Source organism: Platichthys flesus, chromosome 21, assembly GCF_949316205.1.
Source record: "Platichthys flesus chromosome 21, fPlaFle2.1, whole genome shotgun sequence".
Classification (NCBI taxonomy): Eukaryota; Metazoa; Chordata; class Actinopteri; order Pleuronectiformes; family Pleuronectidae; genus Platichthys; species Platichthys flesus.
This window is the reverse complement of record NC_084965.1, coordinates 5,103,300-5,118,794: the sequence shown is the minus strand read 5'-3', so window position 1 is coordinate 5,118,794 and position 15,495 is coordinate 5,103,300. Positions and strand designations below refer to the sequence as shown.

Here is a 15,495-nt window from a genome sequence, read left to right as displayed (position 1 = left end):
TTAATAGGTTTTCATTTCACATGATTGTTTAAGCAGCGTAGGATGATTACCATACTTGTAAAAGTAGCTGTAACAAAGCACTGTACATGTAATGCTCAATGGGAGGAAGCAGAACAAAGTCTTGTCTGTCTACTCCTGTTCTCTGCGTCTCACTCAAAGGTAATGCAAGAAGCTAGTTTACTGCATCTCTTTCATATTAATAAGCATATCCCATCTTATTTGCTCTCAGCAGAAGCCCTTGTAGCGCATCACATCAGAGAGTTGAGCTCTAATGGTGAGGTGAGAGCATTGTTCCTCTGTACTCGTCCGCGGGAAACACAAAACAGCACTCAGGCTTCCCGATAAAGGTCGGCATCCCACTCACCTGCGGTAATGAGACCCGGTGTCAGTGCCAATCAAAGGCATGGCTGTCGTTCTGATGAAAATACTCAGCGGTGTCGTTTCGCAGGTTTGCGCTTGTTGGTGTGATACAAATTAGGGAAATCACTCTGCTCATTACACCACCAAAGGGAGGGCTCCTGGGGGAAGAGCCAAATGTTTCCACACTAGTTAAACACATCAGGTTGCATCTCCTCTGCCTCGGCTGACTGCTGCTCCTTTAAGAGGTTAGATCACCGGGGCCGAGCCACTGACTTAACCTCTGTCTGCTGTGGGAGAGCTCCTCCGTCCCTTTACCCTTTATATTATTGAGGCTTGTTGGAGCCGCACTATTCGCTCATTGTGTGTATTTGTTGAATCGTTTTGGGATAAGACAAGCGATGGACTATTGTTTGTGAGTGCATTAAAAGAACCCAGTGTAAGAAAATGTCCTCACATCAACATCTGCCGTCTTGACACAATAGAGGCCGGCCCCATCCCTTCTCCCTCACTGCTGTTTAATTTGAAGTGCTGGCGAGCCATACGTATTCCACGTCGCCCTTTAATGATTTAACTTTGCCGTGGTTGTACGATGACTCGCAGGGGAGAGAGCCGCATTAAATAAATAACAGTGATAAAATGTAGACCTCATACATTTCAAAGCTAATGCAACTAGCGGTGCAATAGGAGCAGCTGCACACAGTCCTGGAGCGGTAATTTGATTGATTTGTTGTGACAGCAGCCAAATAATTGAGAGTGAGAGGTGCTGCTGGAGATGAAGCGCAGGCTGAGGCAGGTTCGCCAAGGCAGTCCCAGCAGATATGGCACCCGGGCTATCATCTCTTGCCATTGATATCTGCCAGTGGTTTATTGTTTGTCTTCAATAAGCAGCTTGGAAACGTGGGGTGTGGGGGGAGTGGGGGGCGTTAGTGCCTTTGTGACAGTTTGGCTACGGAAATAAGAGAAAAATCACCAATCAAAATGTACAGAGGAGCGACGAGAGGGTTGCAATCAAACACACGTATTTAAAGTCAGGCTGACGTGCAGGTTTACTGTACATGCAGGTACGAGTGCACAGACACACTCCCATGAGACCCATGATTTACATTCTGATGTCTTTTTGAAGCTGGGATGTGAGTAAATTTTACCCCCTGGTGCTTCTCACTTGTTGCAGACATGCTAATGATTTGTTCTGAATTCAAGTTACATATATTTCATAATTGAACAAAAATAACTACAAGTGATGAACACAGTGCACTGGATTGTATGGTTTTTTTTTTAAATACATGTATCCCAAGATATTTGATGTTGTCTGCCTGCTAGCGCTGTTTGTCGTAACCTGCTGACTTTTGACTCATGTTTTGTTTCTGTGGATGGTGGCGGTGTCTCTCTGGCTCAGCCATACCACAGGACAGCACGCAGCCAGAGCCTGAAATAGAACGACAGAAAAGAAAAGGAAAAAAGAAAGGAGGGGGGGGGGGGGTCTTTATGCTGGTGTGGAGTAGGACAATAATATTGTTAATCATGTGGCTGTGTCTGCTCCTCCACAGCAAACCCTGACATCTGCCCTCTCTGGTAAACACTAAGGGGGGCTTTTGGCAAACCTGCCATAAATAAAAAGCCTACATCAAGATAGTCTATCCACATTACACAATGTGTCTGTCTCCAATGTGTATGAAGAGTGTAATGCATTTACTTAAATAGATAGTGTTGGAGTGTAATATAGGAGAGGCATCGTTTTCTGAATTTGTTTGCATTCCAATATGGCAGTTTCCATAATTAGCTTCCAGTTCTGTGAATAATTAGAAACAGGATAAATTCTTTATTTTAATCCACCTGTTTCTTTATTCCCTCAGGACCTGAGCTACAACAGATTTACATCCACTTGATTTAATTAAGATGTTAAATGTAAAACATGCGTAGTATTGTGTCCATTCAACCAAATTAGAGGTTATCGTTGAAAATATGACAAACTAAAGGGCACTCAGGGGGAAAACACCTCCACCAAGGCCCAATAACCTCCTTGTGAAAACATATTTAAATTCACTACTACTGGATTTGTATATTATTCTTCATCAAATTGCAAATATTAGGGCCTTAAAATGTTTTTATCCTAACACTTCCACCTGGTTTAGTGGGAATCTGTCGAGTAATTTTAACATAATCTTACCAACTTACTGACAAACAGACTAAAACATAACCTCCTTGGTGCAGGTAATTCTGTGGGTGTATTTTTAAGCAAACCTCAAATTACACATGGATATCCTGGGAATCATCTTTGGTATTTAAGATAATTGCATATATTGATTAAGTATCCCCATAAATTATTTACAATCAATAGAGTTCATCTTTTCATTATCACATATCAACCTTTGGTTCCTTTTAAATAGAGCAGTCCACCACGAGTCTGAGGTTTTCAGTAAATGAGGCAGTATTGAGTGTGATATGAATTACAGTACATAGCAGTGTATTGTTTTCATGTTATTTCAACACTTGTAAAATGCTTCCAGTAAATGCCTTGACCACTTGGCCCCCGGAGTTGTTTTGTAGAAATTACATCTCACTTTTTTATTTTTTCCTTCCCCTTTTCGGCCAGACCGCTTCCGAAAAGATTTGCTAAAGGTCTGCTGCCATATTGCTGAGGTGCAATTCAGGAGCTTTCAGCAACAATCTGTAGTCAAGCATTTTAAATGAAAATTGATTTGTGATTTACATGGTCAGTGAGGGGAAAATGAACTTATGAAATGTTGTAAATGAAATATTAGACAAGGTGCAGTGGGAGTGAGCAGACAGAGATGGTAATCTTGTGGAACTGGAATTCCCGCCTGGCAGAACTGGGTGACATTTTACATTTATCTGTGTTCTGCATGAGTTGTAATGTTAATGGTAATTTTATGGGACTGAACTGGAATGAAAATGGTGTTATCACCGATTGCTTCAAATGCGGAATTGTGTAAAGTAGCACAGCTGCATCCTTTATTTCCTATTTCCCAGTAATGTGAGTTATTGCGTGATCTGTCGTCTGAGGTTGAATGTGTGTAAGCAGCGTGTTTTTTATCGGTGCGTTCTAGACAGAAGGTCTTATATCACGTACATTTACCACACGATGAAATACACACACTGCTGTGTTTGGATATTAGTGAAAATGCCACAGTTGTTTGTGAATGGGTCTCAGGTAGATATTTGCTTTTCATATTCTTGTATAAATACGCATTTTACAGGTACTTAAGTTGGATGTTAATGTAAAAAAGTGGCAATATTATGCCCCAATATACATAGTTAACTTGAAGCACATTACATATAGTTTATTTGCACTTTAAAACTTATAACTACCATAGGCTATGTGCAGCATCATTTTTGATTTATCCTCAATTGCAGTAAAACATTTTAATGTAAACTAACACTTTATCAATGTGAATCTATCATAGACTTAATAATACAAGCAAATCAATGTAGCATTACTCTTCGATCAATTCTACTTACACTCAGCCAGATGTTCTAATTTTGATCAATACCTTGTGCAGTGAACGTTTCCTATTCCCACTCTGGCCATGCACGACGTGTATGGATTTTCATAGAGCGAGCATGTGTGAAAGAGAAAAGAACCAAAGAAGTGAGGAGAAACAAACAAAGTGGTCGAGCAGCAGCAGCAGCAGAGAGGCTGTGGGATTCTGGGAGCCAACTTGGATTACACAGAGGTCATTTTTAAACACAGCTCTCCAGTTCCCTGTGTGTGAAACCAAAGAGTTTGTGGTGACACTTGTCAGCAGATGGTGTGGAACAAAACCCCTCACCGGTGAGGATGTCTTAGCCGCTGCTAAAAGCTATCTGTGGTTACTAATTGCTGACCAGGGCCTAATTACCCTAATTAATGGCCGTGGTATCTGGGTGCCAGATTTGTCGAGGCTTTTATCAGTATCAGTGCAGCTTAAAAGGTCCCGCAGGAGGCCTGTGGAGTGTGTAGGCCCCATGGGTGTTCTTTCTGGACTAACTGCAGACACATCACAGATGGATCCTGTGGCATCAGTACAGGATGGCATGTTTGAAGAGAGATATCTGTTACTCACACATCATAGGAAACCTCACAGAGTAAATGCCATGAAAAGGGCTCTTTTCTTTTGCTTTTCTTTTTGCACATATTCTCTACTTCTCTCTCCCAAACACACAAGTCCGTCGCCGGAATTCCACCGCCGTGATTCACGATGACAAAGTCGACTTTGTCACCTTTATTTTACAGTCTGCGGGAGGGTTTTGTTCAGTGAGCTCTCACTGTGAAATTAGCCCTGGTACTTTCATTTTCCAGCTGCAGTGAAATGGTTAAAAGACACAGATCAGCCAGTATGAAAATAGAACTGATTCAACAAAATCTGCTGCCTCCCTTTGCTTGCTCCTCAACCATCCAGCAAAAAAAAATACAAAAACATCCCCCGATACCCAGTCCCCCCCCCCACACACACACACACTTTTTCCTCATCTCTCCACTATCCCATCCTCGCCCCCTCCCCCAGCCCCGTCAGGCACCATGTCCGCATCTGAGGAAGGCTTGTAAGTTTCGAGTGCATACATTTCTTTTGATGATATATTGTCCCAGTGCGGAATTTCATTTACTTCCGCTGCCCTTTGCTGAACCTGTTGCTAGTCAGTGAGCACGATAAGCGTATAAGTAGCATGCCACTTCATTCATCATACATCGTTCTGGGCTCTCAAAAATCTCATATGCGATTCAGGAAGAAAACTACTAAACCGGCACAAAGGATCCCACCAGGATCAGCCGAGGTACCATTACACACTGTGTACAAAACACAACGCAATTGGTATGTGTTATCAAAACGTGTTGCATCTACAAAACATTAGGCTTAATTTCGTGGCGTACACGTTGTTAATGTATGGGGGGGGGGGGGGGTTATATCTCAAGTGCAGGGCTCGTGTTGTACATAATTCCATTCACATTGCATTTGGAATGCATGCATTTTGAAATCTGTTTTTTCCCTCAATCACAGTGGCTGCCCTGTGTTGTATTAAACAGCATTAATAATCACAAGAGGCTCAGTGTCACTCAGAAGTCTCCACATCACTAAGGCAGACAGTGTTGTGCTGCTGGGCATGTTGTGCTGTGTGAAAGTGCTTACACGCTCCCTCAGACAACCAAAGGGAATAATTAAAGACAGAAGATGGAGGCAGAAGAATGGAAAGCAAATCCCATTGTTTGGGGTTATTTCATCCCACTGAATTTCTTTTTCTCACTTTCTTTCGCTCTCTTCTCACATTCCCCCCAAATGCACTGTGGGTATGTGGCACGCTATCAAAAGCGTATGTAAGCGAAGCAGCGTAGAACAAAAGCCCTATGATGTCCTCCTCATACCCACATTGTCTTTTGATTATTCTACAATCATTTTATATCTGTGTAAGTTGGAGAGGAAGGGAGGCTTAATAACCTAATAATATACGATACTGTAGCTGCTCAGAAACCACAAGATGTGTTTTGCATGGTTTGAGAACACGGGTTTGCTTATTCCTCATTTGTTCTCGTTTCCCCTCACGGCGTAATTTCACCGAGCCCTCAATATCCAGCTTGTTACCAAAATAATTCACGATGAAATTCAAATTTAAGGTGAACTAGACTGTTAGGGCATCTCAACTCCACTCCATTTGTAGAGCAGTAAATGCAGCCCCTCAATCTCTCCCAGCTTTTACTGTCATTCAGAGAGCACTCAGTCATCTCCGTGCATCAGGCCCCGCAATATTGATTTTTCCACCCACTGAAACAGCCGCATGAACATAAATTTTGCATGAGGCTTTTACCCGCGGCCTCTGCTTTGGTCTGACGACACATGATGGGGCCATGAACACGCTGTAATAACCCAGTCGGTCCTCCTGAGCAGACAGACGCTTTTTCTGTTTTCGAGGAGGGGGGGCAACACCTTCTGGATTCTGAAGGACAAAAAGTGAGGGACCCCTGACTGAGCATCACAGTGTCACATGGCTTTTGATATAGCAGTGAAATTCCTCCGTGATGGCAGGGGGGGGACGCATAGAAGGGATCTCGATGCCTGAGGTTTTAGACGTGTTGTAAGAAAAGATACAGTTGAATATAGGTCACACAAATAAATAGATTTTCAATGTAGATGTTTGTTATTTCATTGGACGGTTAATTCTTCGAGCAGAGAATGAAATTAACTGGTGTAGTCTTTAGTTAAAGGGGAACTTGTGCACAGGTCACTATTAAAAAGCAGAAAAACACGTATTCAGTGAAAGTAAACTTGAGCTTATACTTTGCTTGGGGCCCCCCAGCAACTTTCTCAAGGGCCCTCAGAAATCCCAGGACCACACTTTGGAAATCAATAACCCAGCATAAGCCACAACGAGAGGGCAACGTTATCGAGTACACGGGGATTCGCTTGTATGTGTAACATCTCCATGGAGAGGATTTGATTCTTTGAAACACCTCTCTCCCTCCCGAGAGTATGAATTCTACAACACTGCTTGATATTGCCTTGCATCACAAAATGAAAGCATTATCTCTTGAATCCTACAAGTGATGTGGTTTAGTCTCTAAAATCCTGCGGCTTCGCGACTCAAGTCAAATCTTAACTCCCGATATATTAATAAATATATATAAATTCGTTCTTTTTTCCCTCCTGCAGCAGGAGAGAAACACTGATATTACTTCCTATTGCTCTGAGTCATGTTTTTATTCAGTAGGCGACTAATTTCTTTAACATTTCATTTCCCCCTTGTTTATTCCAGCTAGTGCAAAGGGAGGAACCTATTCTCTGTTACTTAAAATAAATGATCAATTGCAGGGACTCGCTGGTGAAAGGAAAGTACCAATACACTATGAGTTCAAGGTTTTATTATAAAACAAATTAGTTTTTTTTGCTTCTTCATAAACTTTACTTTAGATGTCTTTAACTATTAAAATAACTAGAGTATGTTAACAACAGATGAAATATTTAATGTTGAATTGATCAGCAGTGGTGGGAATTTATTAAGTAGATTTACTGAAATATATGCAAGATACAATATACGTGTACAAGCATGTTGAAATATATTATTATTAAATTACTTTACGTAAGAATTTACACCCCAAAAATATGATGAGCTTAGTGATATAAATATGATGAACTGTAATAGATTAAACTAACCACATATATTCAAAATATATGTAACTTATGCTACTTACATATGAATATATTAGTATGTACAATCAAACAATAAAGACAAATGTACATAGTTAAAGTAAAGTATAATACAATAAAGAGAATAAACTTTATTTGTATAGCACTTTTTCTTACCAAGGTACAAAGTGTTTCTCAAGTGGCTAAAACAATCTTTAGCATCTTTAGATAAAGGACATTTTCAATGCATGACTATAGCATGTAAATTAGTATTTTGTTATTGAAATATTCCTACTTTTACTTACGTAAAGAATCTGAGTACTTATTCCACTTATTCCGTTAATAACCTAGTTAAGTAAAAAAATTTAAATTTTTTATGAGTGATCAATTGCGTTTGTCATTCATGAAGTATATATTAAAACATATCCCCAATATATATCTTTCCTTTTATTCAATAATTATTTAAAGAAATCAATTTGAATTCTAATAACTAAAGATTGATGTTGACTGAAGTTGATCAGTGCTCGGTTACACTGACAAGCTTTACCATGTGACTCAGAGTGATGGACAGTGATAAGAGTCAAGAGTGAGCTTAAGAAGTGAGTGCAGACGCAGGGATATTATCCAGCTCATCAGTGTGCTCATACATCCTAACCCTATTCCGCAGAGTAACAAATGACCTTCCTTTGACCACCTTCATAATTACCAGATCTCACCGAGTCTAAATCTCCCTACCTCCAGTGGGGTAATTATCAGTGTGACTCACTGAAAAGGCAATTGAGACAGAGGTTTATGGACTCCCACTGTGGAACGTGAGGCAGAGCAGTAATGGGGAGCTTGTTTGTCCCCTCCACCTCTCTTGTTAAAGAATGGCAGCTGTGTTTAGACCTGAGCAGTTCCTAAAAATACAAGGTGGGTCACATTGGACAATTCAATCATCTCCTGCCCGACAGGCTCCTGTGCACTTTCTGATGAGCTCTTGATTTTCAATAGAAGAGGCAATGCACATATTTCAATGTTTACTATGAGAATTACTTCAAAAGCTGGATTCATATCTTTAAGAAAAGCAAATAGTGGATCAACGTGAAGATTTAATTCATACCCAAGCTCGATAGATCCTTTACAGGGTTGGTGATCTTGAAACAAAAAAAAAAAAAAATAATATATATATATAGCTATCTTAGGTTTATCTGAAACTTCCTAGTCCAATGCAATAATTCATGATTTGTGGCATTTTTGTAAATATTCAAGTTCATCATCTTCTTAGGAATTCCCCTTTAGGTTAGTGGTGGACACCTGCCCTGAATACACATGTACACAAACGCAAAGGATGTGTAAGATAACTCATAGGGAAAAGCTGTAAACGTAGGTGTTGTGCGCTGAGAGGAAAACAAGGAGTCAAGCTTCGAATCAGCCCCGGAGTGAAAAGTGCTGTAATAGGAGGGTTGGCAGGGACTATACTGAGATAGCGCTGGTAATGAGAGAGCAGACTGCGCCCCCACCCACCCCCCAGCCCTCTCACTTCTCAACCGCACAGGAAACAAAAATAGCATTTTGTCTGACGAATGTGCTAGCTTTGACCTAGCCTTTCGACCTCTGACAATCATCAGTCTCGCTTCGTCCTCCAGCACTTCAGAAGCCGGCACTGGGACAGTCGAGATAACAGTTGATTTCTACTGTGGCCTGAAAAGCAAAGATGCCTTGAAAGAGAGATGGCAGACCGTTTCTCAAAGCGTCGAGGTTGGAGGCCTCAGACTTCCCCGTGCTGGTGTTTCGTCCTCACGAATGATTGTTGTTAAGTGTTTAAATGCAGCACGAAATGCCACAGTTCAACTTGCATCGTCTAATTTAGCTGCACAACTTCTCGCTGTGGCTCATTCCTCATTATAAACATTAACATAGGCGAGTTGTGACAACAGTGAAAGTGGGACCGTTGCTCTTACACCCCTCAGGCGTGATGACTAAGTGGGAGCTCTGCTTGCATCGCAGGCAGAGGACGAGTGAATATGAGACACAACAAAGAGACAGTGGGAGATATAATGAGCACTATAGGATCCCCGGCACCCTTTTGCCCTCTCTCCATCATAAGTGAAGCTCCCACTCTCATCCTCGGCCCTGTGTCTGCTGGAGGAAGGAGCACAAACAATTAGCTGAGACAAGCCGTTTGGATTATGTGCTCAACCACAGCAATCAGACAGCTGTGGTTAAAAGAATGAGCTTCAAAATGCCAGTTGCCCAGTGAGAGAGTAAGGGAGGGTCAGTGGTCCTGACAGTCTTAACAAGATGACAGAATTTATAAAGCACTGCTGTTAAAGAATATAGTTACCTGCGGTGTAGCCCTTATAATAAGGCCACATGGGGCTTCTTCCATATTCCCTCTGTATTTGTTTTCTTCTGCCTCATATTCTTTTGTTGTGCCTCTTGTTCCTCTGCGTAATGGTCGGCGCTGGAGGAAATTCTCCAATCGTCTTTGATCTTCGCCTGGTTTCGATAATTTTCTGACAGAGATCTCATTTTGCTCCCCCTTTTGTTTTCTCTGTCTTTGTTCCCTGTTTTCTTTTATTCTATCTTTTAAATGGGGCTCAACATTTTGTCTCTGTGAGGTTGCAAAGGAAAAGAGCCAGTCCTGTCAGCGGCACGGCACTTGCTAGACAAGTTGCCCCAACATTTCTAGCGAGGATTGGACTCTCGCCGTTTGCACAGATGATATATAATTCATGGTGGGGGTGTGAGAGAGGTGTCAATGTGTCAGGAGGTATAGAAGAAATGTAAAAGTGTACTGTTTACTGGCCAACAGACGCTGGCTTTCTTTTTGCTGAGCTTCTTCAGCAGAGTGAGGAAAGAGGACGATGATCTGATCTTCATCAAATGTTCATTTGTGCCCGTCCCGGAGTCGCAGTGGCCACACTAATCAAAGACCTGTCTGCCCCGATGTTTTATTCATATTTTATGAGACAACCACACTTAAATTATTTAAGTGGATTGATTCTGTGTATTTACACGCTTGTCTATGCGAGAGTTTAGCTGCGTTATCAATAGATGTTTGCAAATGTTCTTTTGAACCAGTTTTGTGAATCAGTGTTCTAACTTATTTTGATATGATGCCCGGTTTTAAATCTTACATTATACATGTCAATAATAATTCAAAACAAAATGTTAGGTTATTTTTTTGTCATGGATAAAGAGACTTTTTCCATGAACAACTAATGACCAAAGCAAAAGTGTGTCTCCTGTATAATTTATTGAGTTAATATTTGAAACTTGTAATTATTTGAATATCTAGTTGGTCTTTTTCCACAATAATATGGTAAACTTATTTACCAGCTGGATTGAGACATTTTCTGCCCATTCACTGCAGATAGGTCCTACTCATTCCTATCAAAAGCCACATGTATTAACAATATATATAACCATAACCCTTGGAGGTTATCGGTACATAATGTTTATATTGTCTATTATGGGGTACTGTAGAAACATGGTGGTGCAACATGATGGTCTCTGTGAATGAAGACCAGATGTTTGTGTTGAAATAAATGGCTCATTTTAAGTTAATGTAACGAAACACAATATCACAATTATATTCCATTTTTGCCGGTAGATGCCAGTAAATCCTACACACTGGTTCTTTAGAGAGTTTTGGTTATTTGCTTTTGAGAAAACACTTCTTTCCATCATATCTGTATGGAAACTCAGTTTGGACTTTCTTCTTTTTAATCTGTGAAGGTCAGCTTAGATGTTGTTTTTCAGTAGAATTCTCCACACATCATATTACTGTTGATACCCTTGGTTTGGCATTATTGGTTATATATGTTTTTCTTTTCAGACTTTGAAACACAAAACACACTTTTTACGGATATTTCTACAATCATCTTTGATCATATTTTAAATCGACATTCTGGGTCCAGAGAAGTATCTGCATGCTGGTGTGGCTGCAGACTGTTCTGCTTCAGACTGAGTGATCACAGTTCTTTTTTACTCTTTTTGATGAGTATTAAATTTATCAGCCTTTAAATGTAGAAATTAGGTTCTAATGGTGTTCAATTATTGGAGCCAATTAGTTAATGGGTTTATTTCTGAGCTCTTGCAGTGAAGATGCAGTCTATTTCCTATGAGATTTCAAGCCATTAAACCAAAGATTCTGACATTCTCCAAGTGACAATGAAGACTTTTGGCTCCAGAGAGAGCAATTATATCAGTCAGGCTTGATAGCTTTGTCCTCCAACTAGTGAAATTAAATTCAAAGAGTCTTTCATGCAGTCCTAAAAACCCTGGAGGACCTTGTTGTGGCACCATGCAATTTACATCTATCTCTCACTAGTCACCCTATGCATCCCACACCTCCATGTGTGCTTGTGTTTCTTTCTGAGGTGTGAGCATATGCTTCAAATAATGAGAGCACTTGTCATGCTGTCAGTCCAACCTAATTTGTGTTTGTTGAACTCTATGTGAATAGTTCAGGTCTCCTGCTAAAGGAAAACACAAAACAACCTGCTGTCGTTTCATCAACAGCTACCTCATCACTCAACTCCCAACTCCAGCACCTGCAGCAGCTCCAACAGATGCAGCAGCACCACCACCAGCAGCAGCAACAGCAGCATCAGCAGCAGCAGCAGCACCATCACCAACAGACCCACTCCCACGCCCAGAGTCAACTGCCATCCCAGCATCACATGACCAACCAGCAGCAGCAGACCTCTGTCCCGTCTCCGGGCTCTACCTGCTCCTCCACCTCTGGACAGCAGCAGCACTCTCCACCACACCGACCCAACCAGTCGCCGGCACGCAGCCTCCCTTCTCCCGTCACCCCACCCATGCCTTTGTCGGTAAGTCATCATTGATAATGTCACAAACCAATAGTCTCTATCTTTTTCATACATGTCCTGAGACTTTTCATGGAATCGTCCTCACATTAATCACACATAGTGATATTCTTTTGTTTTTGAATATTAGCAAGAAGGCCTGTGGTCCTACAGGGTGTATTTTCAGCCGCTGTTTAAATACTTAAAAACAGTCTAAATGTGGTCTGGTTACTTTTGACTGATTAAATCCAACCAGTCCCCCAGTATTCATGGTGTAAATGATCCAGTACAGTGTATCACATGCATCACTTTCTGCATTTTCAAATGCAAATGGTATCCATGCCAACTATTATACGCATGTGGCTCTCAAAACGAATAAGCTACTTGGGTCCTATTCATATACATTTTTCATGGACACTGAATGAACTGTATTATGAGCAGCATGAAAAGGCCAAAGTATTACTTCCTGATGTTAAACTAATAAGGCACAAAGAAATTAGGTACTTAAAAAGATAATGCGATGCTCCACTTACAGAGTGGAGTGTGCGTCTGAATGGTGTCATTGAGGAGTGTGTGATTTTTGGCGGGTCAACCTTGAGAAAACGCCCAAGCCGAATACCCACTGCTTGATTTTGCGTCAGTTCTTGATCTTTATCAAGCCGTGTTTGAATGGAGGCCGACAGCTCTTCTGTCTATGTGCTGTTATTAGAATATGCATCTTGTTGGGAAGCCTTGATGCACTTTAGTACATCAAACCTCACGACCACGAAAAGAAGCAAGGATCCACATCCTCTGCCTGCAGATTCAGTCGACATTCTTCTCCAGCCGTAATCACTCTCTTAATCTTTGCTGCTCTTCCTCCTCATCCCCCTTTTTAGTCACCTTGTCTGTCCATCCATCTCCGCCCTTCTGTCCGTCTTGCTGTCACTGTGTGCCGATAATAACCTATTTTATATCCCTGTGGTTTCATTTCTGGTCGAGTCTGGCCAGGGTCGCCTTGCTGTCCCTGGCCACATTCATCAGCGTCAGCCCCTTATTGGGTTGTGGTGCAACCTTCTTTATGGCCAGGATGAGTTGGGCTATTTGTTTTCCCCCCATGCTGCTCTCTCCGGCCCTGTCACGGCCTAGTGAGACTCAGCAGGAAAAACAGTCTCTGGATTTAATGGGCTCCAAAGGCTAGCCGCTACATCGCACCAAACACACTGTCCACTCCAAGTGTGGACACTGACCAACATACAAATTCACACATTGAGCTTGCGTTAGGCAGAATCCATAGACTTTAGGTACAAGTCACACTACAATCCGGCTCTCCCACGTATAAGTGTTTGATTTTCCAGGAAATGTGCAAGAATTTGTGAATATCATTCTCTGACACAGGGTCATTGTAAGATTGAGACCCTGAGCTTTATATAGATGGTTGACTTCTAAAAGAGGCAGCGCAGCTGATTATGATGACAGGACAGACCTCCCTTGAGGGGGGCCTGAGGGGCCACATCGGGTATCATTAAGATATTGGCTCATCAAATGGGATTATGGAAAGTGTGTGTGTGTGCATGTGCGTGTGTATGGGTGTGGGAGAAACAGAATGGCCATAAAAGGTTTAGTTTCTCCGGGTCAATGCTGGGGTCGTCAAAAAGTGTGTCACCCAGCGAGGATCCTGCCCAAGGACAGGCCGTGGCCTCAGCAACCACTCAAGGCTGCAATAGGATTTAAACAGCGGCTCCACCTCCTGGGTCAGTGATTGGATTTTCAGTTCCATAGTCACTGAGCCCCTCATTGGTTAATTCACAGCACAAGTTTTTAATTTTGGGAAGAGGTCCAGAGTAAAGAGTTTGTCCCAAACACACGTGAAGTGTCACCATTATCTTCCTTTTGTATGTTTTAATTGAAGACAGAGAAGGGGAGTTCTGCTGGTTTCATGCTTTACCCAAAGGAACTGGTCTCTGCAGTGAAGTCAAGTCATAATTACCATTATACAATCAGCATTACACAGACAACACCCCTATTTCCTTCTGTCATTATTCAGACGTGCAGAATCAGCCAGCCATTGAAGTCTTTGCTGAAAATACAGAGCAGAGCTGCTGAGAGACAAACACTCATTATGTTCAAATTAATGTCCCATTGTAATTCTCTTCTCATGGGGAGCATGTGATATTCCTTTCAAACTAATAGTGAGGAAATCCTGAGCATTCATTACATCCCTCATGTTTTCAGTGTTTGGTGTTTTTAATTACTGAAGCAGAATTCATTAATTAATATCCCTATTAGAATACAAATCACACCACAACAGGCCGTGTCCCCTTGAGTCAACGGTCTAAACTCAGATTAGCGCGGCTAATTTCTTTTAATGGACTAACAGTGCAATACTTTTCTACCCTGCAGTCCGCACCCACTCCACTCCCCGGTATGAAGAGTACAGTGAGACACAGCCTGTAGCTGCCTGGAATAGCCACCACAGTGATGACAAATAGACGGGGGGAGATTATGAAATTTGCTTAAGTGTGTTAATGGGCTGATTGTGGGCGCCCGCTGGATTTTGCTGGAAGTTGATTGATTAGAGCTGCAGGTTTTCTCCACGCCCGGAGAGCTCAGGGATTTGACGGGGTAAAGGCGCTCGCCAAGTCTGTTACACCGGAATTGATCTTAATTAGATCTGAAAGACCTGCCACAGCAGAATGGTCGCGGCGATTAAAATGAAAAACAGGAGAAATTACTGATCAAATTAATCATAATGTCGGGCTACAGCTGTAGGTCTGGTGTAATTTGCCACTCCAGTGAGTTACATCAGCCCAGGCAGGGAGAGGAGCGGCAGTACATACTGATCTGTGGCAGCGGGAAGCTTAGGCCAGCCTATCAACCCTCTTATTCCAGTTCGTACGCCAGGACCCTCCTGACCCTGCTGCGCCATCCAGTGGAGCCCCGACATCCCCCCCCCCCCCCCCCCCCCTCTCTCTCTCCCTCTCTCTCTCTGTGGTTCTGGTCTAATTAGTCTTTTTATTGCTTTTTTTTGTTTCCTATGTTATGTCTCACTCCATCCAGCAACTCCATCTCCTACCACACGACACTGTCTCCCCGCCGTTGTAGTCATGGCTGTCTTTGTCACTAGCGTGTTGTGTGTTCACTAATAGCCTCTGACCTTGGGCCACTGTCTGTCTGGCTGGTTTTTGGCCGGCCTGGCGGAGATGCGTCCTGTCTTCCTCCTCCGTCAGACTCCTGCCGTC

General features: G+C 42.1%; 1 protein-coding gene across 1 annotated transcript in view; it reads left to right on the top strand.

Annotated features, from left to right (window-relative positions):
- The first annotated feature begins 12,094 nt into the window (after positions 1-12,094).
- LOC133932892 (POU domain, class 6, transcription factor 2-like) overlaps positions 12,095-15,495 on the top strand; it is a 28,443-nt gene continuing 25,042 nt past the window's right edge. The window contains exon 1 of the mRNA XM_062379770.1: positions 12,095-12,298. Within this exon, the coding sequence (XP_062235754.1) occupies positions 12,146-12,298 (153 nt within the window). The 5' untranslated portion in view covers positions 12,095-12,145. The remainder of the gene's footprint in view (positions 12,299-15,495) is intronic.